We start from the raw sequence: 22,559 nt of genomic DNA, 5'->3' as shown, positions 1-22,559 counted from the left end.
TATTTATGTATTTCTGGCTGGGTCTTCGTTGCTGCGCAGACTTTTCTCTAGTTGTGGAGAGTGGGAGCTATTCTTTAGCTGCAGTTCATGGCCTTCTCGTTGCAGAGACTTCTCATATTGCAGAGTACAGGCTCTAGGACACATGGGCTTCAGTAGGTGCGGCTCCCAGACTCTAGAGCTCAGGCTCAATAGTTGTGGCACGTGGGCTTAGTTGCTCCGTGGCATGTAGGATCTTCCTGGATCAAGGATTGAACCCATGTCTCTTGCACTGGCAGGCAGATTATCACTGGACTACCAGGGAAGCCTGGTGTTGGCTCTTTTGACCAAGACTCTCGAGTCTTCCAGCCTCCAAATAGAAGATGGGGATTTCCCTGGTGGTCCAGTGGCTAAGGCTCCATTCTCCCAATACAGGGGCCCTGGGTTTGATCCCTGGTCAGGGAACTAGTTCGTTCCCACATGCTGCTACTAAGGCCCAGAGCAGCCAAATCAATAAGTAAAAATAAACATTAAAAAATATTTTCAAATAGAGATGACCCCTGCTTTGGCAACAGTGGGTTTGAACCAGCTGTTATCTGAAACACAGTCCTGGAAGAGAAAGAAATATTATCAAGTCAGTAGAGATAGTGCTTAAGTCCAGACCACAACGATCACCTCAAAGGGAGTGTTTACAACCTCTCAGAACCAAGAAGTGCCTTTGTTTCCCCAAGCAGTGGTGGGGAGGGGGGTGTCATCCCAGCACTTCATTTGTACTGTGGTCACACGGTACTTTATATTTCTAGCATAGGAATAGAGAGCATTTTGCAGTAATTCACCCACAGTAATTTACCCATAGAATGTTGACCACAGGTAACCTCTGGCTGTCCGCTGCTGGAATGCCAGCAGAGTCAAAGGCTGTGTCTTGTTTAAGGATATCTCAGATCACAAAGGTGAGGCCTTGGTCCCAGGCTGATGGACATACTGTCTTAGAGGATCCTGCCAACTTCAAGGTCTTTCTCGGTGCAGAAAGCTGGCTGGTTAACTACCCACAGTGTAGGCACAGCAAATTTGCTGAGTTTGATTTTGGACACATTGAGTTTGAAGTACCAGTAGGCTATCCAGCAGCTGTTGAGGAAGCAGCTGGAACCTGAACTTTGAAAGACAAATTCAGGCTGAAGACATAGATTTGGGAATCATTGGGAGAGAGGGGAGGGGGCATGGTGAGCACAGAAAGAAGACAGGAGAGGGTAAGGTCCAGAGGCCAAGGGTGGAGGAAGTGGTCACTGGTGTCAAGTGCTTCAGGAAGATAGATTAAAAACACAATAGTATTCATTGGACAAGTAAAGTCTTTGAAGAGGACAGGTTATGGGTGGTGGGATCAAGTATCTTGAAGAGGAGATGGGCATTTTCGCTAAGATTTCAGATTAGGGGAAAATGAAAAACAAAACAAAACACCAGCAACAATAACCACAACAGACTGTGATATGGGCAGAAGGTTAAACAAATCTTTATATTATCTCCTTTGCATAGAGAAATGAGCATTTTGTGGCTAAAGTTTAGAGGGAATTGGGGGTAGAAACAGACTATTCTGTATATCAAACAACAATGGAGGACTTCCCTGGGGGTCCAGTGGTTAAGAATCTGCCTACCAATGTAGGGGACATGGGTTTGATCCCTGGTCCCAGAAGATCCACATGACAAGGGGCAACTAACCCCGCGAGCTGCAATTCCTAAGCCCGGGCTCCACAACTACTGAAGCCCACATGCCCTAGAGCCCATACTGGGCAACAAGAGAAGCTACCCCAATGAGAAGCCCGAGCACTGCAACTCGAGAGAGCCTGCATGTAGAAATGACGATCCAGTGCAGTAGAAATAAACAAATAAATAATAACAATGGAAAGTTGGAGTCTGGTGGCTCGAGAAAGAGGGGAAATCTCAAAAGGAAGAGGAAGACAAAGGGAAAACATGTCTCAGAGAAAACATGAAGTTGGGGCCTGACAGATGTGAGAGAGAAGCTAGAGAAAAACCAGGGGAGTTGTAGAGATTGCACTATGTTCTAACCTGTACTGGGAGCCACATGTCTCAGAAAGGTGTGCAGAATATTTCAGCCTTCAATCAGTGGTGCTTTGGGAAAGAAAGGATTCAGGCAGTGTCCAGGGTGGGGTGATGGAGACAGTTTAAGAAGAAGTCCAGGCCAGAGTGGAGGTAAAGAGTTTAATGTGCCAACTAAAAACTGTCACTAGCCACCAGTCACTGAACTTTGACATACCCTGAAGGGAATTCAGAACCAAGAGCAGGAATGAGGCACTCTGTGCTCTGGGAAAAACAGGCAGAACAGGCCTTCAGATAGTTATTTTCAGGAGATTTTATGAACCCAAATTCTTGTACCTTCTTATATCTAAAAAAGCACTACAATCATTAATGGAGACATCTGCTTCTCAGGACTAGCAGCAAACTTCCTGTGACCAGCAGCAGCCTTCTGTAAAAACATGTGTGAAAAGATTGCACGTCTGCCCAATTACCTACCAAAATTACAAATATATATTCACCTCCCCTCTTACGTCTTCTGAGCAGTCCCTCAGAACTATCTGAGAGACTGTCTGCTGGCCTATAGTCCTCGTTTTACTCTAAGTAAAACTTAACTCACAACTTTCTTGTTGTGCATTGTTTTCAGTGGACAAATGCAAGCAGGAAATTAAAGCAATAGAGGCCAGGGGAAGGCTCAGACCCCCAAGTATCCTTGGCTTTAGTAGAGAACACCAGGCTCTCAATATATTTGGGATAGGATCTTAGATATTTTGAATATTATTTGAATATTTTTAAAAGGGATAAATTTTTGAGGCCACTACTAAGGCTGCCCAGGCAGATATCTAACGAGAGTGTTTAAGTAAACAAATGAATAGGGCCTGGGCTAGGAGTGTGAGCTATTTCCGGCCTGTGACCTCTTTTTCTTACTGACAATGAGGTAATCTCCTGAGGATGCTGAGAAAACGTGACAGAGCTTGAGGAAACAGTTTGGAAATAGCAGCTTGGGAATCCCCCATCACAATCTGTTTCCCCTTAAACTGCGTGTGAGCAGGCAGGTCTTAAACAGTTTTTGCATCCCCAGGGCATGTGTAGCAGCTCAATACACGTCGGAGTAAACGGATGAGTGGAGGAGGACAAGTGACTGAGTCTGGCTGTGGAGGTGGTGCAATCCTAAAGCCTGGTTCAGAACACTGACCACCAATCCGTACTTAAAAAAAAAATCAAGGCTGGAGGGGAAGAGAAAGAATAGCGCCCGTGGTCAGTTCAGTTCAGTTCAGTCGCTCAGTCGTGTCCAACTCTTTGCGATCCCATGAATCGCAGCACGCCAGGCCTCCCTGTCCATCACAAACTCCCGGAGTTCACTCAGACTCACGTCCATCGAGTCAGTGATGCCATCCAGCCATCTCATCCTCTGCCGTCCCCTTCTCCTCCTGCCCCCAATCCCTCCCAGCATCAGAGTCTTTTCCAATGAGTCAACTCTTCGCTCAAGGTGGCCAAAGTACTGGAGTTTCAGCTTTAGCATCATTCCTTCCACAGAAATCCCAGGGCTGATCTCCTTCAGAATGGACTGGTTGGATCTCCTTGCAGTCCAAGGGACTCTCAAGAGTCTTCTCCAACACCACAGTTCAAAGGCATCAATTCTTCGGCACTCAGCTTTCTTCACAGTCCAACTCTCACATCCATACATGACTCCTGGAAAAACCATAGCCTTGACTAGACGGGCCTTTGTTGGCAAAGTAATGTCTCTGCTTTTGAATATGCTATCTAGGTTGGTCATAACTTTTCTTCCAAGGAGTAAGCGTCTTTTAATTTCATGGCTGCAATCACCATCTGCAGTGATTTTGGGGCCCCCCAAAATAAAATCTGACACTGTTTCCACTGTTTCCCCATCTATTTCCCACAGTCTAAAGTCCTGTTCCTTTAGAATCCACCTGCCAATGCAGGAGACTCAAGAGAGGCGGGTTCGATCCCTGGTTCTAGAAGATCCCTTGGAGTAAGAAATGGCAACCCACCCCAGCATTCTTGCTTAGGAAATCCCATGGACAGAGAAATTTGGCAGACCACAGTCCGTGGCGTCGCAGTCTGACACGACTGAGCCACGGAACACACACAAAGTCCTGCTCCTTTAGGGGGCGGGGCTGGGGCAATTCGCCTATGCTCTTCAATTGACCAATCCCCGCCTCAAGGGGGCGGGGATTTCAATCTGTTTCCGCCCCACCTCTGTAAAGCACTGAATGTGTTTGGGCACCGTTCAAACGGGCCAATGAACGCTCGATGTTTCCTGTGGTTGGTTCTCACCGATTGGCCAGAGTTCGTCGCCCCTCCCTCCTTGACATGCCTCTTGCCCTACCCTTTCTCGCACAAGATGGCGGCGCCCAGCGGAGTAGAGGCCGCGCCTGGGGTTTGCTGAGGCTCGTTCCCTTCCCTCTTGCTCCCTCAGGCGCAAAGCGCCGCGAGCCCAGAGAACGGGGGCCGGGAGGGGACAGGGGCACCTGCGTAGCTGGACCGCGAGCCTGCGCCCAGCCTGCGCCGCCCCCACCCGGCCCCGGCCTGGCCCGATCCCTTCCGTTCCCGGTGTTCTCTCGATCTGACCCATTGCCCGGCCGTGGTACGCCACCAGCAGGCCTCCAAAGCTGAGATTTTTCCTCCAGCCCGGGATCACTTCGACTTTAGAGATGTTTGGCTTCTTTCTTTCCAAACAGACCGCCTTCAAAACCGGCAGTCCTGGACCAGCACCTGGCCCCCTTTCCCTCCCGAGACTCCACTTCTTCTAACCCAGTTTTTCCTCAGTTTCTCTCTGATTGGAGAGACGGTTCACTTCCCTTCCAGATTAATCCCTGAGCCCCCTTCCCCCCAAATATTGACAACCCTGGCACCCCCCTCAGCCGGGAGCCAGACTTCTCTGGGACCAACCCCATAGCCCTATCATGGAGGCTGTGTACTTGGTAGTGAATGGGGTGGGCCTGTTGCTGGATGTGCTGACCTTGGTGTTGGACCTCAACTTCCTGCTGGTGTCCTCCCTCCTGGCTTCCTTGGCCTGGCTCCTGGCCTTCATCTACAACCTGCCACACACGGTACTGACTAGTCTTCTGCACTTGGGCCGTGGAGTCTTACTTTCACTGCTGGCCTTGATTGAAGCTATGGTCCGCTTCACCTGTGGGGGCTTGCAGGCCTTGTCTACGGTACTGTACAGCTGCTCTTCTGGCCTGGAGAGTCTAAAGCTCCTGGGGCACCTGGCCTCCCATGGGGCGCTTAGGAGCCGGGAGATCCTCCACCGAGGTGTCCTCAATATGGTCTCCAATGGCCATGCTTTGCTGCGTCAAATCTGTGACGTCTGTGCCATCACCATGAGCCTGGTGGCCTACGTGATCAATAGCCTGGTCAACATCTGCCTCATTGGCACTCAGAACTTCTTCTCCCTTGTGCTGGCCCTGTGGGATGCAGTGATGGGACCACTGTGGAGGATGACAGATGTAGTGGCTGCCTTCCTAGCCCACATTTCCAGCAGTGCTGTGGCCATGTCCATTCTTCTCTGGACCCCCTGCCAGCTAGTGCTGGAGCTCTTGGCCTCAGCTGCCCGCCTCCTGGGCAGCTTTGTGCTTGTCAATCTCACTGGCCTGGTGCTGCTGGCTTGCGTGCTGGCAGTGACAGTGACTCTGTTGCACCCAGACCTCACCCTGAGGCTGGCCACCCGGGCGCTCAGTCAGCTCCATGCCCGGCCATCCTACCACCGGCTCAGAGAGGATGTTGTGAGGCTCTCTCGGCTAGTTCTGGGCTTGGAGGCCTGGCGCCGAGTCTGGAGCCGTAGCCTGCAGCTGGCGAGCTGGCCAAACCGGGGAGGGGCCCCTGGAGCCCCGCAGGGTGGCCCTAGGAGGCTGCCCTCAGCCAGGACATGGCGACAGGATGCTCTTCCTGAAGCTGGGCCCCGATCGGAGGCAGAAGAAGAGGAGGTCAGGATGGCCAGAGTAACGGCTGCCCGGGGCCGGGAGAGGCTCAACGAGGAGGAGTCTGTAGCTGGGCAGGACCCGTGGAAATTGCTGAAGGAGCAGGAGGAGCGGAAGAAGTGTGTCATCTGCCAGGACCAGAGCAAGACAGTGCTGCTTCTGCCTTGTCGGCACCTGTGCCTGTGCCAGGCCTGCACTGAGATCCTGATGCGCCACCCCGTCTACCACCGCAACTGCCCACTGTGCCGTCGGGGCATCCTGCAGACCCTCAATGTCTACCTCTGAAGGTTTCCTCCCTCCCTCCTGCCCACCCCTCCATGCTCCACGCAGCCACCTGCGCTCAGACAGCGTTCACACCTGATCTCTGGGTCCCGGCCTGCATCCCCTGCTGCCCCGACAGTCATCGTGCTGAGTCTCTAAGCTGCATCTCCAGGACTTTGAAATGGGAAACCCTGGAAGACTGTGACTTGGGTAGGGGCAGGGTAACAGCTTTTCCTTACCCTGTGTGTCCTGTGATGCCGAGGGTGGTGAGGGTGTCATTCTGCAAGGCCCTGGAGACTGTTCACTGTGGACTCCCCTCCAGCCAGGGCCCACCCTGATGTCAGCGGTGGGGACTCCCCCTGCTTCGCTTCTGGTTTTTCTGTTGCGGATTTGTAGGTTCTCTCCCTGCACCCTCCCCACTTCCTTCCCAGCTTCTTCAGCCATGCACATCAATGTCATTTGGGTATTTTGGCAATTCAAGGGCCTTAGAAATATCTTGAACATTTGCTTTCAGCTGGAGCTGCTATGCTCTGGCAGGCTTTGGGGGTAGTATCTCTCAGGTGCCCTTTGAGCTGCTTCTACCTGTTGTGATCTTACAAGGCTCCCTCCTTACCTGACCCAACAGCTGGGATCAAGAATTACCCCCCAGGTGTGTGTGTATATGTGTATGTTTGCACCTGGCTTTGGGACCATGTACCCTCTGATACCCGGCATCACTGGGAACCTCAGGAGGGATAACCAGATTTCTGTTCCTCTTCCTTTCACTCCCCACATCACAGAGAAAAAAATGGCATTCCCCTTCTGTCCATCTCTCCCTGCCAGTGGGGAGGGCAGACTGTGCACATTTCACTAGAGTCCAAATACAGAAGAAGCCGGGGCTGAGGGGCATGCAGCTCCCTGAGGGGTCTGTCTGGCCCAGGATTCAATGAATAAAGTTGTGTTACAGCTCTGATGGCCTCTGCGTGCATCTTCGCACGGGTGAACGGTTGGTTATGCTAATGGATGCTGCAGCAGGGTCTTTCAGTCCCAAGTGTAGTTGATGGGGGAACTGGCAGGGGGAGAGCTGAGACAGGGTGCCCTGGGGAGAGCCCGTGCCCTGTGTGGCTAGATTTGCTTTTACCTTCTCCAATTTGTGCCCTCTCTTATGCATGGCTTTTGGAAAGCTATCCCTATCTTTTCCAGGCTTCCCTGGTGGCTCAGTCAATAAAGAATCTGCCTGCAGTGTGAGAGACCTGTAGGGTTTGATCCCTGGGTTGGGGAGATCCCCCGGAGAAGGGCATGGCAACCCACTCCAGTATTCTGTCCTGAATCCCCATGGACAGAGGAGCCTGGCGGGCTACAGTCCATGGGGTCTCAAAGAGTCGGACACGATTGAGCGACTAAGCATAGCCCTATCTTTTCCATTTTGCCAGAATTGAGCCCTCGGAAAGAGGAATGTGAACTTACCCATTGAGCAAGTTTTTCCTCTAGTGCCACTCTTTCCAGGAGAGAACTTGGGGTTCCTGCTGCCTGGAGTCCGATCTATCCTGAGATCCCTGAAGGAGTTGGTGCTTGTCTTTGTGTCTCTTGGCAGAGAGTGGCGCTATGATGGGCTGGAGCATAGCTGCGGGGCCTCTTCTTGGAGAGCTGGGAGGCCTGCCTCTAGCTCATTTAATGGGCCCAGTCCCCATTGGTTATATCAATCCTCACATGACCTGCAAAGGGGTGGGGGGGGGGGGGGCGGGACACTACCCCATAATTGTATGTTAAATGTAGGAGCGTAATGCCAGGGACAGCCTTCTGGAAGGAGGGGAGGGGGGAAAGGGGTAGGTCAGGAGGAAACGCTGAGGAGAGGCCCCTCCACTTTTGTGTTGAGAGCCTGAGCTGATGTGGGCCTGGCAAGCCCAGCTTTGTTAGTCCTTGGGTTAGGGGCGGGACAAGGCAGGGAGACTTGAAGGGGCTCTGCGGCTAGCCTCAGACTTAGTGGCCCGGCCTAGCACAGTGAGGGAGCATTCCCCACATCCACCTTGGAGTGGAGAGGCCTGAGGAAGGGCTTTTCTGCCCCTCTTCCCCCAACCCTGGAGGGGGAGATGACCAAAGGGAGGCTTAGTTACTTCCAGTCTCTGTTTAATGTGAGGATAAACATTTTATGAGAGAAGATAAACTTCCTGAGCTGGGAGCAAATAACCCCATTATCCCCCACCCCCATTTGGAATCCTACTGGGAGACCTCAAAACTCTTCCTCGACCTAATCGCCCTAGTAGCCAGGAGCTCAAGCTATCTAGGGTCACTGCTGCATTCTGGAACTAGGGCGCCCCCTTGTGGCAATCTCCAAAATGACATCTCTAGACAGCCAGGGACACTTCACTTCCCTGGCATTAGGGACAGAGAAATAGTGTTCCAGTCATCCAGGAAACAGGCACATAGCCAGAGCAGCCATGGGTGAAAATCCCAAGTTCCTTTTTGTTGGTCAGGGCAGGGACGTGTGTCTTGAAGCTCCAGCCAGTTCTTATGACATCTTCGAGTTAGAAAAAAGGTGTGCCTTCTTGGGAGGCCGGAGTCCCCCACCAGGACACCATCCCTAGCAGGGCGCTCCTGTTCACAAACTACACCGCTTGGGGGGCAGCTCCGTGGACTGGGCCTCTTCATCACCTGGGCCTGTTTTCTGTATCTCCTGGTCCATAGCTCCATCTAGCCTAAGAGCCCTCCCTTCTGCCTGAACACCCTCTCCCTCCACCCTGCTCCCTTGTCTCCCCATTCTCAGAATCAAAGTATCTCCACCAGTAAAGAGAGACTGAAGCCAGTAGGAGGGTTTTATTAGATTTATTGAATGATCTCTGAGAAAAAGGGCCCAGGAGCAGGAGGGATGAGGGAAGACCCAGAGAGACAGGGGACCAGAAAACGAGCACTGCACCTTGGGGTCCCGGGCCAGAGCAACTGGGGGGAACTACCGAACTCCTTTGATCTAGGGCAGAAATCCAGCCACTGCCCCATGCTGCCAGCCCTCATCTCAGCCTTGATCCCCATTCCCTGCCGGCAGCAGAACGGAGAGGCCCCCACCCCACCTCTGCAGTCATTCAGGACATTCCAGGGGGGCCAGCCCTCCCGGGTGATGGGGCCGTCGGTGTCACCTCCTCCTCCCCTAGGAGTGAGACAGCATGAGCTCACTTTGCAGTGGGCATCAAGCGAAGACAGGGGAGTTGTGCCAGTCAGAATACACTAGAAATCCAGAGAAGGTGCTGTCTGTCTTGATGCTGGCGTAGATGCCAATATAATCCCCCACGCCCACCTGTACCCACACCTGGTCTTCAGGCTCCAGCCTCACCATGGCGCCCCCGGAGAGCGAGGCTGGCTTGGGCCACCCCCCGAAGAACTGAAAGAAAGAGGCGATAGACTCGCCATTCTTGACCAGATCAAACTGCAGGCTAGCCCGGTAGACGGTGGCGTGGACGGCGAAGTAGTAGACCCCGGGCACCTGGCAGGTGAACTTGCCGGTGACGGCGTCGTAGTGTCCCTGCTCGTTCACCAGCACGCGGTCGAAGGGTAGGGGCGCGTCCGACGGCGGGGGCACCCGGCTCTCAGAGCGCTTAGCGCTGAAGGCGGAGCGCGGAGGCACCGAGCACTCGCCCGCCGGCCCGGTTGCCCCCATGGGTCCCGCCTCTCCTCGCGGCCCGGGCTCCCCACGCGGCCCCGGGAGGCCTGAGGGTGGGAAGGGGAGGGAAGCAGAGCGGTTAGGGTGAGCCCGCCGGGGTCCTCCCGCACCCTCCCTCAGCCTCCCAGCCGCCCCTTCCCGGCTGCGGCCGCCCTGCGCCCCAGGACCCCCATCCCCGCTTCCTGCAGGGCTCGGGGCGGATCTGAGGGTCCCAGGGGTTCCGGCTCCCGCCGCTGAGTCACTCCTCTGCGGGCTCCCCGATCTGACGGGGTCGGGCGGGGACGGGAGCGGCGCCCCCTGGCGTGAACCCCTAGCTCGGGACCCCGCGGGCAAGAGCCGGGCCGCGCTCACTGGGACGTCCCCACCGATTGCCGCCGAGGCGCCGCTTACCCGGCCTCCCGCCCTCGCCTTTCTCTCCCGGAGCCCCGGGCGCGCCATCGCGGCCGTCGCGGCCGTCGCGGCCCGGCAGGCCCTGGCTGCCGTGGTGGCCCGGCGTGCCGGGAAGGCCCGGGTGCCCCGGGCACAGGCTGGGGATCTTGTTGTCGTCCAGAGGGGCCGAGCCGGTCGCCAGGCCCAGGAGCAGCAGGGCGAGGAGCGGCCTCATGGCGCTGGCACGCGGGGCCCGGACGCCGCGGGCCTCTGGTCGTCTGTGGGCCGGGCAGGACAGGAGTCGGGACCAAGAATCCTGGGACCTGTCTCGGTCCCCACTCCCGGCGCGGCCGGCTCGGTCCCCACCCCACTGCCGTGTCCCTGAGCGAGGCTGAGTGGCCGCGTGGGGAAGAAGAAGAGGGGTCCCTAGACCTGGGAACCTCTAAAGCCCCGCGCCGAGGGAAGGACAGACCGGACCTCCCTCCTCCTCCGGCCCCGGCCGGCGCCCAGTCTTTCCCACAGTCCCCTCCCCCAGCCCCATCTCCCCGCCCCACTCACGCCCCTCCCGGCGCCCGGGGCTGCTGGCTCTTCGGGGCTCTGGCTAATTCAGACCCTCCAGGTGACCCCAGCGCTGTCTTCCCTGCGCTTCTCTCCAGCCAGGCTCCCCCCGCCCCCGGTGTCTCCCTGGTCCTGGTTCGTTCCTTGCCGGCTCTGCTGTGCTCCTCCCAGACTCCAAGAGGAAACCAGTTGCTCGGGGGCCAAGAGCCCGGGCCGGGAAGTAGCAGGGAAATAACTCGTGGTGTCGCGCGGCGGCCGGCCAAAGTTTCGGGGAGAAAGGAGGGAGAGGTTTGAGGCGGGCACAGAGAGGCAGACCTGTGAGAGACAGACGCTCAGGGCATCCATAGCTCCAAGGAGCTGGAAGCAGAGATGATGCCGCGACAGAATCCAAGGATAAATCCAGAAGAAATAGAAGCTGAGAACTGAGGGTGGAGGGTTCTAGAGCAGTAGACAACTGGATGACCAGGGCTCAGAACAGACCCTGCCACATGACTAGATTCTAGATGACATTTTCTGTTGAATAAATGAAAATGTCAGAAGGCGGGGTGATAGAGAGCCTGAAAAACCAGATGGGAGATGGGGAAGGCAGAAGACAGGAAGTCAAGGTCAGAGACTTGGGTGGGAAGGGGTCCAGATTGTCAGTGGTACAGCGTGAAGTCAGGCCAGCTGTTTGAAGCAGCTGGGGAAAGTAAAGGGATGGGGGAGGATCTGGGAGGGTGGGAGGAACCCACTAGTCCCACTGAGGACTCCTCTTCCCCTCCCTGGGAGGACCCCGAAGTGAGGGGGATGGGCAAAGTTCCATGTTGGGCCCCTTGCCTTGCTTCCCTGCCTGCCTACCCTGATGGGCAAAGGAGGGTGTGTAGCAGAGGGCAAGGGCCCCGCCTCAGGGTCAGGGCTGGGCACAAGCCTCCAGGCCAGCTGCCTCAGGCAGCCTGTTGCAGTTGAAGGGCCAGGGGGTGCCCAGTAGCGCCAGGCCAGACTGGCACTGGCGCTCTGCCTCCTGGCAGACAGAGCGGCAAGGGGGAAGGACACTGCCTAGTGGGGTGCAGTGGGGCACCAGCAGCCCGCAAAGGAGCCTCCGGAAATTCTGGTAGCAGGGCAGGCTTGTCAGGCTCTGTGGAAGGAAGAGAGGATCCCTCAGGCACCTGGCTCCCCAGGTTCCCTCCCTTCCTGGGGGCTCCTCCTTATCTCTGCTTGGAGCACCTTGTAACCTCTGAGGACCTCCACCACCTCTTCCTGGGTGGTCATGCCCACCCAGATGTTAGGGAAGGCCGTGGTGTTGTAGCTCAGACCGATGCACATCTCCACCTGGACAGGCTCACAGGCCAGCTCTGCGGGGAGGGGAGGGGAGGGTCACCCTGGGGAGCACTCACTAGCTGTGTGACTGGGGACAAGTCACCTAATCACCCTTTATGGGTCAGATGGGGCTTGTTGTGAGAACCAAAGGAGATAATACAGAAAGAAAGTGAAAGTGTCAGTTACTCAGTCATGTCCGACTCTGCGACCCCATGGACTGTAGCCCACCAGCCTCCTATGTCCATGGAATTCTCCAGGCAAGATCCTGGAGTGGGTTGCCATTGTTGTGAGAATCAAAGGAGTTAACATAAGATGTTAACATAATATAAGATGCCTTATATACATGTCGAGGGGTCCTGTTCTCGGGAGCCTACTCCAAGCATCTTTCGCCAGCCCTGGGCATCATGAAGGCACTTCAGTGATCTCAGGGAGCAAGGGTCACCAACATTGGCAGAACCACTAGCCATCTGGAAGGAATTCCCCTGGGCTCACCCACATTTGTGAGGTGGGCCCTGGAGAGAGCCTGTCTCTGTGTGGCAAAGGCCAGACTGGTTCTTGAAGCCCGAACCATCGGCTCCCAGATTCCCATTTGCCTTGGGGGTAACTCTAAATGCTGTTGCCATGGCTAGGGGAGAATCCCTTCAGGATTTGGTAAAGTGGTCCAGAGTCTGAACAGGGGGCCCCCAGCCCCCATCAGGAAGGATAGGGGTAACTGTTAAGAGGTGTGCCCGTGGGTTTCTCTGGACGGGCACCCAGCCTTCCCATGCCTGCCAGCCCTGCCCGCAGTGCAGGGCAGGCTCCTCACCTGGGGGTGGGAACAAGGGGCTGCTGCAGTTGTCATCGGCGCAGTCTCGCCATGTGCTGCACATCCATTGTGGACTCTTACACCCTCCATCCTGGCAGGACAACTCTCCGGGCCTACAGGGGCCTGCAGGCACGGGGGGACATGTCTGAATCCCCATGACCTTCACTGTGCCCGAACCAGCGTCTAGAACCCTTCCCCATTCTTCTGGAGGCACCCCTACTGCCCACACCCAAGCGCCCAGGGCCACCTACTCTCTGTGGCGTTGAGGGCCCGGTAGGTGGCTGAGAAGCCCCCAGCGCTGAAGCCATGGTCTGTCCTAAAGAGCACTGCCAGCTGGTGGCGCGAGGAGAGGAGACGTGGGGGCGGCTCTGCTCCACAGAACCTGTCCACAGCAGGCAGCAATCCTGGCATCGGGCCCCCCTGGCTGGGCGAGTATGCATGAGGCCTCTTACAGGCCCGGGGGAGACCCAGGTGTTCTGGACGATGCCGGAGGGGATGGGAGGCATAGTCATTGACTCATGGGAGGAAGACACACGTGTTCAGTAGACAAAGTACTAGACACACTGCTTGAACTTGAGCCACTTCCACCTGGGGAAAATCAGTGAGGGTTCTGGGGGAAGTGGAAATGGACCCAGGAGAACTGGGAGTGGGAGAGGCCTGGGGAGGGCTTCCTGGAGGAGGCAACGAAAGGAGTCGAGGCAAGAGGGACAGGCACAAAGGTGCGGAAGGACAAGCCTCTTTTTAAAAAGTGTGACAGTGAGGAGACCTCCAGCTTGGTGCAAGAGAGGACAATGAGGCTACTGAACGGGTGTGGTAATTTGTGGGCAGCCTTGACGTCAGGCTGTGGAGACAGGGGTGTATCCTTGGCTCCTCCTGTGGCTCTGCCCTGTACCTGTCCAGGAGGCTGAGGGCTCCAGAGCTGTGGGCCTCGTACACCTCCACGTAGTCAGACTTGCACTCGTCCTGAGCTTCCAGGCTGAAGTTGTGGAAGAGCAGTTCGATGCCATGTCCAGCAGGCACTGAGATATGCCAGGTACAAAGCTGGGGGAGGGCACAGGTGGGGTAATTTATGGGTTCCTTCTCCTGTTCCAATCGGGGTCCCCAGGCTGAGCTCCAGACGGGCTTTCCCTGGTTGCAAGTTGGGTAGGGAGTGGGCGGGCTTGGCCTACACCACTCTCAACATCGTTGGTGGAAGGGCCTTTAACTTGTCTGGTCTCAGAGATAAGCTTACCCAGCACAGGAGCTGGGTACCTAGTAAGCACTTAATAATGTCCCCTTCCTGTTTGCTTGATCTCTGGTCTTTCCAGGTACAAGGAGTATCTGCCATGCCGTCCTCAATTGCACTAACCCCGCTGCTCAGGTGTGCCCACATGTGCCCCACTGCCCTCCCCATGGAGCACTAGCTGGCTTACCTGTTGGTGAGGGTACTGCTGCAGGTAGCTGGGAGCAGAGAAAGTGCCCTCAAGCCCAGTCAGGTTCCCCCCACACCCTGTAGAGAGGAGGGGCGGAGGCTCATGAGTTTACTGGATCTGTGCCTTTCGCCAGTAGGCCTGGCAGTGACAGTGGCGAAGAATCTTGTCTGTGCCCATGGGAAACAAGTTCTGGGTCAGAAGGATGACCAGGCAGGTTTGGAGCTGGGCCAGGCCAGGGTGGGGTCCAGCCTGCACCTGGATCATACGGTACCTGCCCCAAGGCTGATCGGACCTGTACCTGAAAACTTGGCACTGCAGTTGATCTCGTCACTGCCATCAGCACAGTTGGCAAAACCGTCACACACCGAGTCACGCAGCAAGCAGACGAACTGGTCACAGGGGAACTCCTCGTGGGCACAGCTCCCTGGGGGTAGGCATCTGGATTCAGAACCCTCTAGAGTCTCTACCCCTTTTTTAGGGCTGGGAGCGGCTGGAGTTGGCCAGTTGACGGGTAGCCGGGCATTTGGTGGGAGAACACTCACCGTGTCCAGGGGCCACAGCCTGGTACCAGGCATGGAAGCCAGATCCTTCCACACTGCTGTCAGAGACGAAGGCCACCCGGAGGCGGCTGGCATTGGTATTGAGTGTGGGGGGAGGCACCCTCCCACATACTCTGCAAGAAACCAGATTGGGGATGAGAGGGGCTCAGAGCTCAGGGCCAGCGGGAGTGGAGCCTGCCTGGGCTCTGTGGTCCTCTTTCCTGAAGCCCCATCCTGGGGACGATGTGTCAAAAAAGGTTCTGTTCCTTTCCAGCAGAGCTGTGACCTCCCTGGCACCTGCTTGTCCATCCTTGAACCATTGATTCATGGGAAAGACATGTGGGAGCTCCAGCTTCCAGATTTGGAAGCCAAGGTCAGAGAGGGGAAGTGACCTTCCCAAGGTCATATAGTAAGATGGTGGCAGAGCTGGGCGCAGAGGCCAAGTCTCTCCATTTCTTCCTCCCAGTCAAGAGTTTCCCTCTGCACCTCCCTGGTTCTGCCCTCCAGACAGTCATTCAGTACAGGGTGGAGAGAGTGGGGGTTGGGATCTCTGGGAACAGAGGAACCTACCTGAGGAGGGGGCCTTCAGGCTCGGGAGAGATTTCCAAGCGATCGAAAAGACAAGAGGCCACACTCTCTGTGCTGAGAGTTTCGATCTTGAGCTGTATTGTGTGGTCTGTGGCCACCTGGATATGCCACACGCAGTGGGCGTTGGGTGGGTAAGGGTCTGGGTAGTTGGGACTGCTGAAGAAGCCCCTTGGGCCGGGAAGGAGGCCCCCACAGGCTGCAGAGATGGAAGTGAGCGTTCAGAGGTCAAAAGAAGAGAGAGTTTTGTTTTTTTTTCCTCAAGGTGCCTCTTCCTGCATACCCCTCTCCTGCCATCTTGGGCCCTTCTCCAGGAAGATCAGCCCTGAGTACTCACCGGACTGGGGTGCGAGGCTCACTCCTGCCTCCGGTTGCCCTTTAGGGGTCCCAGTTGCCTGGGAGGTGGTGGTGGAGGTGGCAGGGGTAGTGCCAGTGGTGGCGAGGCCTCGGGAAGGCAGTGGATGGTAGGTGGCCCCCGGTGAGGTTGTAGCCTGCAATTCTGGAGGTGACAGGATGGGGGAGGGGGCTCAGAGGCTCTGGATCCCTTGGGGGCATGGGCAGAAGAGCTCATGGAGTCTCATCCTAAAGCCCTTCTTCCTGCAGGCTCTGGGGACTTACGGGCCAGGATGATGGCCACCAGCAGCCCGAGCAGCAGGAGCAGCAGGCCGGCCAGCAGGAGGACACACAGCCAGGAGAAGCGGCAGTCTGGCTGCAGCCGTCGGGGATGCCGACCTGCGGACACGCAGGGCGGAGTTTTGAGAGCCCTCTCCCTAGGGCGTCCCTCACCTACCACCCTGAGCTGCCAGGCCTTTCTTGTCCTACCCCCGGGTCACCCCCTGAGATGGTTACCATGCCAGGGAGCTCGGGCGCTGCAGTCGGCGTCCTCCCGGAGGGCGGGGAAGGGGCAAGGTGGCCCTGATTCAGGCTCGAAAGCAGGATTGCAGAACTCAGTCTGAAGGGAGAGATCTGAGGGCTGAAGGCCTGTGGCAGTGCTGCCTGGCAGGTGTGCTCACGGGGCACGGCGGCCCTAGGCAGGCGTCTGGGGCTTGTGGGAGCGGCCCTGGTGGCCCTTACCTTGCTCAGCTCTGTCGTCTCCACACAGAGGACGATATCTGAGCAGTCCTTCATGGCTCTAGGCTCTGCATGGCTTTCTGGAGTCCCTGCGACAGCAGCGCAAGACCCCAAAGAGCCCACTTCCTGCCCCAGTCCCCCTCTCAAGGGGCGGCCTCTGCTCCCTGAAGCCGAGGGCAGTTGGGCTAGACCAGCTGTCCTGCTGCCCTAGGCAGACTGGCTCAGGCTGCTGGCTATTCTGTCTCTGTGTGGGGGAAGGATCAACAGCCAGAAGGAATTCGCAAAGGCATGGAATGGTCGCTTAATCCAACTCAGCTGAGGGTGCTGAAGTCGAGACCCTGGCACACAGCAGTGGTCCTTAAAGGCACAGGCCATGGCTGAGGACATCCTGCACAGGAAGCTGGGTGCTCTGTGTGGGCTGTGGCGGGGAGCTGGTCACCCCCTTTCTTAATCTCACTGAGGTGTTGAGTGAGTGCTGGGAGGGAAGAGGGGCAGTGGGGCATCTTGCAAGCATGAAGGAGCCTTCAAAGCCAGGTGTGAGGACTTGGCAGCTTCAAAGCCCGTGAGTCCCGAGGGCCCTGGACAAAAACAGCGGCCTTCTGCTCCTTCCAGGCTTCTGAGGTGGCTCAGGCATAAAGAATCTGTCTGCCAATGCAAGAGACGGGAGTTCAGTCCCTGGGTGGGGAAGATCCCCTGGTGAAGGAAATGGTAACCCACTCCAGTATTCTTGCCTGGGAAATACCATGGACAGAGGAGCCTGGTGGGCTACAGTCCATGGGGTCGCAGAGAGTCAGACAACAGTTTAGCGACTAAACGACAATTGCTCCTTGGCATCTGGGTGACTGAGGCATTACCCAAGCTGGGTCTTTGAAAGTCCCACTAAAGCACCTGGGTGCCCAGGGACAAGAACATGGTGTGGGTGGGACATGGTGTGTAGGGGCTGCTTGTGAACTTGAGGGGTTGGCTGCTTCTTCCTGGGCCGCTTCAGGCTGCAGGAGAAAGGACAGAGGAGGAGAAGGTGCCTGAGGCCTTGGGCAGGGTCAGGGCAGGCCCTTCAGTAGGGCTGTGAATTCTGGTGGGTGGTGCCATCTGCTGTTGCAGGATAGAAAATCTGCCCTCTGCAAACTACATCACTCCGTGCCTCTCTCTCCAGGAGCGAAGTTCTCCTGGAAAATCCCCGCCTGGCTCAGCTGTCCGCAGGGAGACTGGAAAGGGATTGTCATCTGTTTTGACTCGGCCATGCTCGGGCTGAGATGGGCAGGGCAGGAGGTGGGGAAGCAGTGTATTTTTTTTCTACTGTTTGTAGAATCTGTTACATACTAGCCCTGGGTGAGAGGTTCTGAGTGCAATTTCTCTCCTTGCATCACTGTGAGTCCGCATAATCCTTTAACAAATGATGGCCTACAGCTCCGGCTCCCGGGAGGTTCAGTAACTTCCTCAAGGTCACACAGCTGGTGAGATACCGAGACAGGAGTTGAACCCAGGACTGGGAAAATCCAAAACGCACATTTTCTCAGACACCTCTGTGCCTCTGCACTGGCCCCAGGCAGGCTGGTGACAGAGGGGAGCTAAGTGAGGAGCCCAGCAGGGAGAGAAGCAGGGAGGCTGCGTCTGTGACCCTGAGGCAGCTTTCCTCACACGCACACATCCAGCTCCTCTCTCTTTCTTTTTATTTATTTTTAATTTTAATTTTTTTAAACACCAAAAACATTTTTGTATTGGAGTATATAGCCAATTAACAGTGTGATAGTTCCCAGTGAACAGCAAAGGGACTCATACACACATACACACTCTCCTCCCAACCCCTCTCCCATGCAGGCTGGCTCAGAACATTGAGCAGAATTCCCTGGGCTATGCACTAGGTCCTCATAGGTTACCCATTTTATATATAGCAGTGTGCCTCAGTCCATCCCAAACTCCCCCTGGCAAACGTAAGTTTGTTTTCTTAAGTTTGTGTCTCTCCTTTTATTTTTAAAAAAATATTTATTTGGCTGCGCCAGGTCTTAGTTGCCCTAAATCTTTGATCTTCGTTGACACATGCAGTCTCTTTAGCTGAGGCATGTGGGATCTCATTCCCTGACCAGGGATCCAACCTGGACCCCTGCACTGGGAGCTCAGAATCTTAGCCTCTGGGCCACCAGGGAAGTTCCCTGCTCCTCTCCATTCACCCGCGGAGGGCCCTGGGGCACTTTTGTCTAGGGGAGAAAGCTTTCCTGGGTCCTAAGGCTGGACTGTTTGTAGGGGGTTTAAAAGGTCAAAAGTATTGTCCATAAATAACACAGGCATTGTTTGTCCTTCTCCCTTTCATTCCTGAGCACACAGCATGGTTTCATGAGGCTGCCTGAAGTGAAGCAGGTGAGAATCCAGCCAGGTGTTAATGAGATTTGCAAAAATGTAAATATTATCCTTCTTCCTCAGTTCTTTTTGTTTTGGAAAATGTAGTTTTATTACTCAGCCATTAAAAAGAGTCCATTTGAATCAGTTCTAATCAGGTGGATGAAACTGGAGCCTATTATACAGAGTGAAGTAAGCCAGAAAGAAAAACACCAATACAGTATACTAATGCATATATATGGAATTTAGAAAGATGGTAACAATAACTCTGTGTGAGAGACAGCAAGAGAAACACAGATGTATTGAACAGTCTTTTGGACTCTGTGGGAGAGGGCGAGGGTGGGATGATTTGGGAAAATGGCATTGAAACATGTATAATATCATATGTGAAACGAATCGCCATCCAGGTTCAATCCATGATACAGGGTGCTCGGGGCTGGTGCACTGGGATGACCCAGAGGGATGGGATGGGCAGGGTGGTGGGAGGGGGTTCAGGATGGGGAACACATGTACACCCATGGCGGATTCATGTCAATGTATGGCAAAACCACTACAATATTGTAAAGTAAAAAAATTAAAAAATAAATAAAACAGAGATTAAAAAATAAATAAATACAGAATCCAAACATGGCTAAAAAAAAAAAAAAATTTAAGGGAATTCCCTGGCAGCCCAGAAGTTAGGACTCTGTGCTTCCACTGCAGGGGGTCACTGGTTCGATCAGGTGGTTTAATCCCTGGTCACAGAACTAAGATTCCACAAACTGTGTGGTGCAGCCAAAAAAAGAAAGAAAAGAAAGAAAATGTTACTTATGTTAGCATATAAAAGATTTACTGTTATTTTAAAATTTTATTTAAAAATTAATAAGTATTTGGATTCCTTTCAAATTTTAACATGGTAAATATTGATAGCTATAACAGGCAGGGAGACTTCTTGGAAGAGGTGGACATTTGGTCTAAAGTTAGAGAGTTGAGGGACTTCCCTGGTGGTTCAGTGGATAAGACTCTGTTCCCTATGCAGGGGGCCTGGGTTCTATTCCAGGTCAGGGAACTAGATCCCAGATGCTGCAACTAGGACCTGGCATAGCCAAATAAAACTTCTTTTTAATTAAAAAAAAGTGAGAGAATTGAAAAAGATTTTAGTAGGTAAAACTTGGGGGTTGGGTAGGGATTCCAGAAAAGAGGGGCTGCTTAACACTGTGGGCCTCAGGAGCCTGGGTTGTAACCCCTTTTAAGCAGGGAGTGGCTTGGTCAGAACTGGGTCTCAGAACAGCCCCTGTTTGTGGGGAAGTGGTAGAAAGGAGGCAAGGGGGAGGCAGGCAGGGCTGGAAGCTTCTCTCTGGCTTTGCCCTTGCCCTCGGCCATCCTCCACGACATCCTTTGCAGTTGGCTGCTTCCTGAAAGTATTCATAGGAGGGGAGGTAAGCTGCGTGAGGCACCAGGGCAGGGCGGGACGAGAGCTCGGCTAAACGGACAACGAGAGAAACAGAACTTGATCCTCATAACAGCCCTGGGAGGCAAGGTCAGGGAGGTGTTTTTGTTCCCATTTTCCAGATGTCACTGAGGCGCCAGAGTCGCACAGCTGGCAAGGAGCAGTGCTGGGTTTCAGAGCTGGGTCTAATGGATTCTGATTTTTTAGCTTTTGTTCCTTTTCTTCCTTTCCTTTTTTTTTTCTTTCCTTCCAAGTTTTTTCTGCAAACCGTGTAGAATAGCGGGGGTGAGAGGGCCTGTAGGCAAGGACCCCGTAGGCAGCCTTTGCTGCAGCCCAGGTGTGAGGAGGAGGCCTGGGCCCTGAGGCCCCTGGGAGGTTTTCTGCTGGCAGCCATCGAGTCGCAGGTTCTTGCTGCATTCTTGGCTACCTCTTGGGCTTCCTTTTCTCCTTTGCAGGCCCCAGGCCTTGGCCTTCTTGCCTCTTCCTTCTCAGGGGTGTGCCCGCCTCCTCGCTGCCTGCAAGGACTTTGTGTCTCCAGCCCTCCCTTTTCTTGCCCCTGCAGGGGCAACTGCATGGACTTTCCTGCCAGCCACTGTGGATAAAACTAACAAGCTAAGGGAAGTGACCCCTTTTCTTGCTCAGGCGATTTCCAGACTCCCGGAAGCTCCACTGGGCTTTTGCTTTGGTTCCTGCAAAAGCTTGGCCTGCCTGGCTCTCTGTGGCCCCTCCATAACCAGGAAGGGCAAGGCTAGCTGAAGTTAGCTGTCACCTTCTACGTTCTGGCTCACTAGCTCTCCCTCCTACTGGGCCTCTGGCCCCAGACCTCAACTCCCGCCAGGTTGGCCTCTCTCTGGTCCCTGGCACACACTGTACCCACCCTGTCTTTGTCCAGGCTTGTCCTCTGATCTGAACACTTTCCTTTTGCTCGCTTCCAGGGCCAGCATTCTAGGCATGCATTTGGACTTAATTCTCCTTCACTAAGTCTGTCAAATACTCTCTCCTCTCGTTATTCACTGCCACCTGTACCCTTGACTCCCACCCCTTTGGTTCCTGGATCTTTAGTCTCTAGGAGCCAGGACGACTGCAGCTCTATCCCAGCCCACCCTCTGCAGTCTCCAAGAGGAAGGTCACACCAAGTACCAGGAAATCAGAAGAGCTCAGCCCTTGGCTTTGGAATGCCCAGACAGTGCTCTGCGTCACTAACTGTGTGGTTTGGGCAATGCTGTACTATACTTATTGCATTCCTGAAAAGTCAGAAACACTCTGAGAGGCCAGGGGAACTCGGCATTTGCTAAGGATCACTCGCTATGAGAATCTTAGTGGAGTGTTGATGGCACAGTCCTGGAAATGGAGGTGAGGCGGGGGAAATGGACATCCATTGAGTACCTACTATGTGCCAGACTCTCACAGTCACAATTCTGAGTAGCTCTTGTTGTGCACAGATTACAGAGGTGGAAACAAGCCCAGAGAAATGAAATACTTTGCTTGGACTATGAATGCTGTTCTCTCTGCTGCCCCATCTCCTGCCCGGGTGCTCATTTGTGCCTCTAGAGCGGTGCGTGGGCCCAGGTATGCAACAGATCGTGCTGGTTTGCTCTTGGCTGTATGAACGTGTAAGAATCCCATGGACAGAAGGGCCTGGTAGACTACAGTCCACAGGGTCACAAAGAGTTGGACACGACTGAAGCGACTTAGCACGTATGAATGTGTAAAGTGAGTGAGTTCCCAGGTTACTGTTCCGCTCAGCTGAACACAGGGTTGGGCAGTTTGCTGCAGAAAGCCCTGAAAAATGCTGTCAATTATTTGACCAAAAGGAAGAGCACTCAGATGGAAAGAAAGCTGGTGGGGAGTCAAGATCCCCGAGTTGTGTCCTGTCCCTGCCACCGACAAGCTGGTGGACTTGAGGTGTCTCTAGAGCTCATGTCCTCCCTGGCAAGATGAGAACATGGACAAGGTGACCCCAGCGGAAAGCAGGACACATTTTCTGAGCAGGCTCCTTTAAAACAGATAGACTCGAGGAAATGGAATCAGGGAACCAGAGGTAGGACTTGCATTTAGGGAAAAAATGACTTAGAGTGAGAACATTTGAGTTGAGACCTTTAAGAAGCTCTAGTAGCAGTCCAGTCTCCTTAATTCAAAGATAAGACACCAAGGCCCAGAAAGAGGGAGGTTCTTGTTCAAGGTCACACAAGAGCAGGAGCAAGGGGAGCTTCTCCTCTAGGGAGAGGCCTGCTGGGATGCCAGCAAAGAATGGGGACCGCAATCCCAGTTGCTAGGAGGCAAAGCTGACAGGTGAGGAAACACGGCGATAGGCTGTTTGG

The 22,559-nt window shown here is 54.7% G+C and overlaps 3 protein-coding genes across 6 annotated transcripts; 1 reads left to right on the top strand and 2 right to left on the bottom strand.

Moving 5' to 3' along the window:
* Positions 1-4,344: 4,344 nt before the first annotated feature.
* On the top strand, positions 4,345-7,161 carry RNF26 (ring finger protein 26). Its single transcript, XM_027563487.1, has one exon. It carries the CDS (start codon positions 4,932-4,934, stop codon positions 6,231-6,233), a length of 1,302 nt encoding a protein of 433 aa, XP_027419288.1. The 5' UTR covers positions 4,345-4,931; the 3' UTR covers positions 6,234-7,161.
* Positions 7,162-8,995: 1,834 nt separating this feature from the next.
* C1QTNF5 (C1q and TNF related 5) lies at positions 8,996-11,586 on the bottom strand. 3 transcript variants are annotated; one of them, XM_027563486.1, is made up of 3 exons: positions 11,083-11,586; positions 10,231-10,487; positions 8,996-9,887 (listed from the first exon to the last, which is right to left on the bottom strand). In XM_027563486.1, exons 2-3 carry the CDS (start codon positions 10,442-10,444, stop codon positions 9,370-9,372), a joined length of 732 nt encoding a protein of 243 aa, XP_027419287.1. In that variant the 5' UTR covers positions 10,445-10,487; positions 11,083-11,586; the 3' UTR covers positions 8,996-9,369. The 3 variants fall into 3 exon arrangements, with proteins under 3 accessions (XP_027419287.1, XP_027419285.1, XP_027419286.1); XM_027563484.1 differs by having other exon boundaries at positions 10,768-11,585; XM_027563485.1 differs by lacking the exon at positions 11,083-11,586 and having other exon boundaries at positions 10,231-10,731.
* MFRP (membrane frizzled-related protein) lies at positions 11,199-16,756 on the bottom strand. Of its 2 annotated transcripts, none has more exons than XM_027563483.1 (13): positions 16,479-16,755; positions 16,254-16,356; positions 16,023-16,136; positions 15,742-15,903; positions 15,390-15,603; positions 14,823-14,953; positions 14,579-14,704; positions 14,281-14,357; positions 13,761-13,909; positions 13,120-13,250; positions 12,869-12,991; positions 11,971-12,098; positions 11,199-11,881 (listed from the first exon to the last, which is right to left on the bottom strand). In XM_027563483.1, exons 1-13 carry the CDS (start codon positions 16,530-16,532, stop codon positions 11,657-11,659), a joined length of 1,737 nt encoding a protein of 578 aa, XP_027419284.1. In that variant the 5' UTR covers positions 16,533-16,755; the 3' UTR covers positions 11,199-11,656. The 2 variants fall into 2 exon arrangements, with proteins under 2 accessions (XP_027419284.1, XP_027419283.1); XM_027563482.1 differs by having other exon boundaries at positions 11,646-11,881; positions 13,120-13,292; positions 16,479-16,756.
* Positions 16,757-22,559: the final 5,803 nt, after the last annotated feature.

The sequence above is a fragment of the Bos indicus x Bos taurus genome, chromosome 15 (assembly GCF_003369695.1).
Source record: "Bos indicus x Bos taurus breed Angus x Brahman F1 hybrid chromosome 15, Bos_hybrid_MaternalHap_v2.0, whole genome shotgun sequence".
NCBI classification, from domain to species: domain Eukaryota; kingdom Metazoa; phylum Chordata; class Mammalia; order Artiodactyla; family Bovidae; genus Bos; species Bos indicus x Bos taurus.
Note: the sequence above shows the minus strand (reverse complement) of the source record. Positions and strands in the feature narration are given on the sequence as shown.

Excerpts from the sequence above, each read along its gene's own strand:
- RNF26 (XM_027563487.1), top strand. The coding sequence starts at position 4,932 with ATGGAGGCTGTGTACTTGGTAGTGAATGGGGTGGGCCTGTTGCTGGAT.
- MFRP (XM_027563482.1), bottom strand. The coding sequence starts at position 16,532 with ATGAAGGACTGCTCAGATATCGTCCTCTGTGTGGAGACGACAGAGCTG. Across the intron at positions 16,357-16,478 it reads AGACGACAGAGCTGAGCAAG|ACTGAGTTCTGCAATCCTGC; the intron begins GTAAGGGCCACC and ends CTCTCCCTTCAG. Across the intron at positions 14,954-15,389 it reads CCTGAAGGCCCCCTCCTCAG|AGTATGTGGGAGGGTGCCTC; the intron begins GTAGGTTCCTCT and ends GGTTTCTTGCAG.
- C1QTNF5 (XM_027563486.1), bottom strand. The coding sequence starts at position 10,444 with ATGAGGCCGCTCCTCGCCCTGCTGCTCCTGGGCCTGGCGACCGGCTCG. Across the intron at positions 9,888-10,230 it reads AGGCGAGGGCGGGAGGCCGG|GCCTCCCGGGGCCGCGTGGG; the intron begins GTAAGCGGCGCC and ends TCCCACCCTCAG.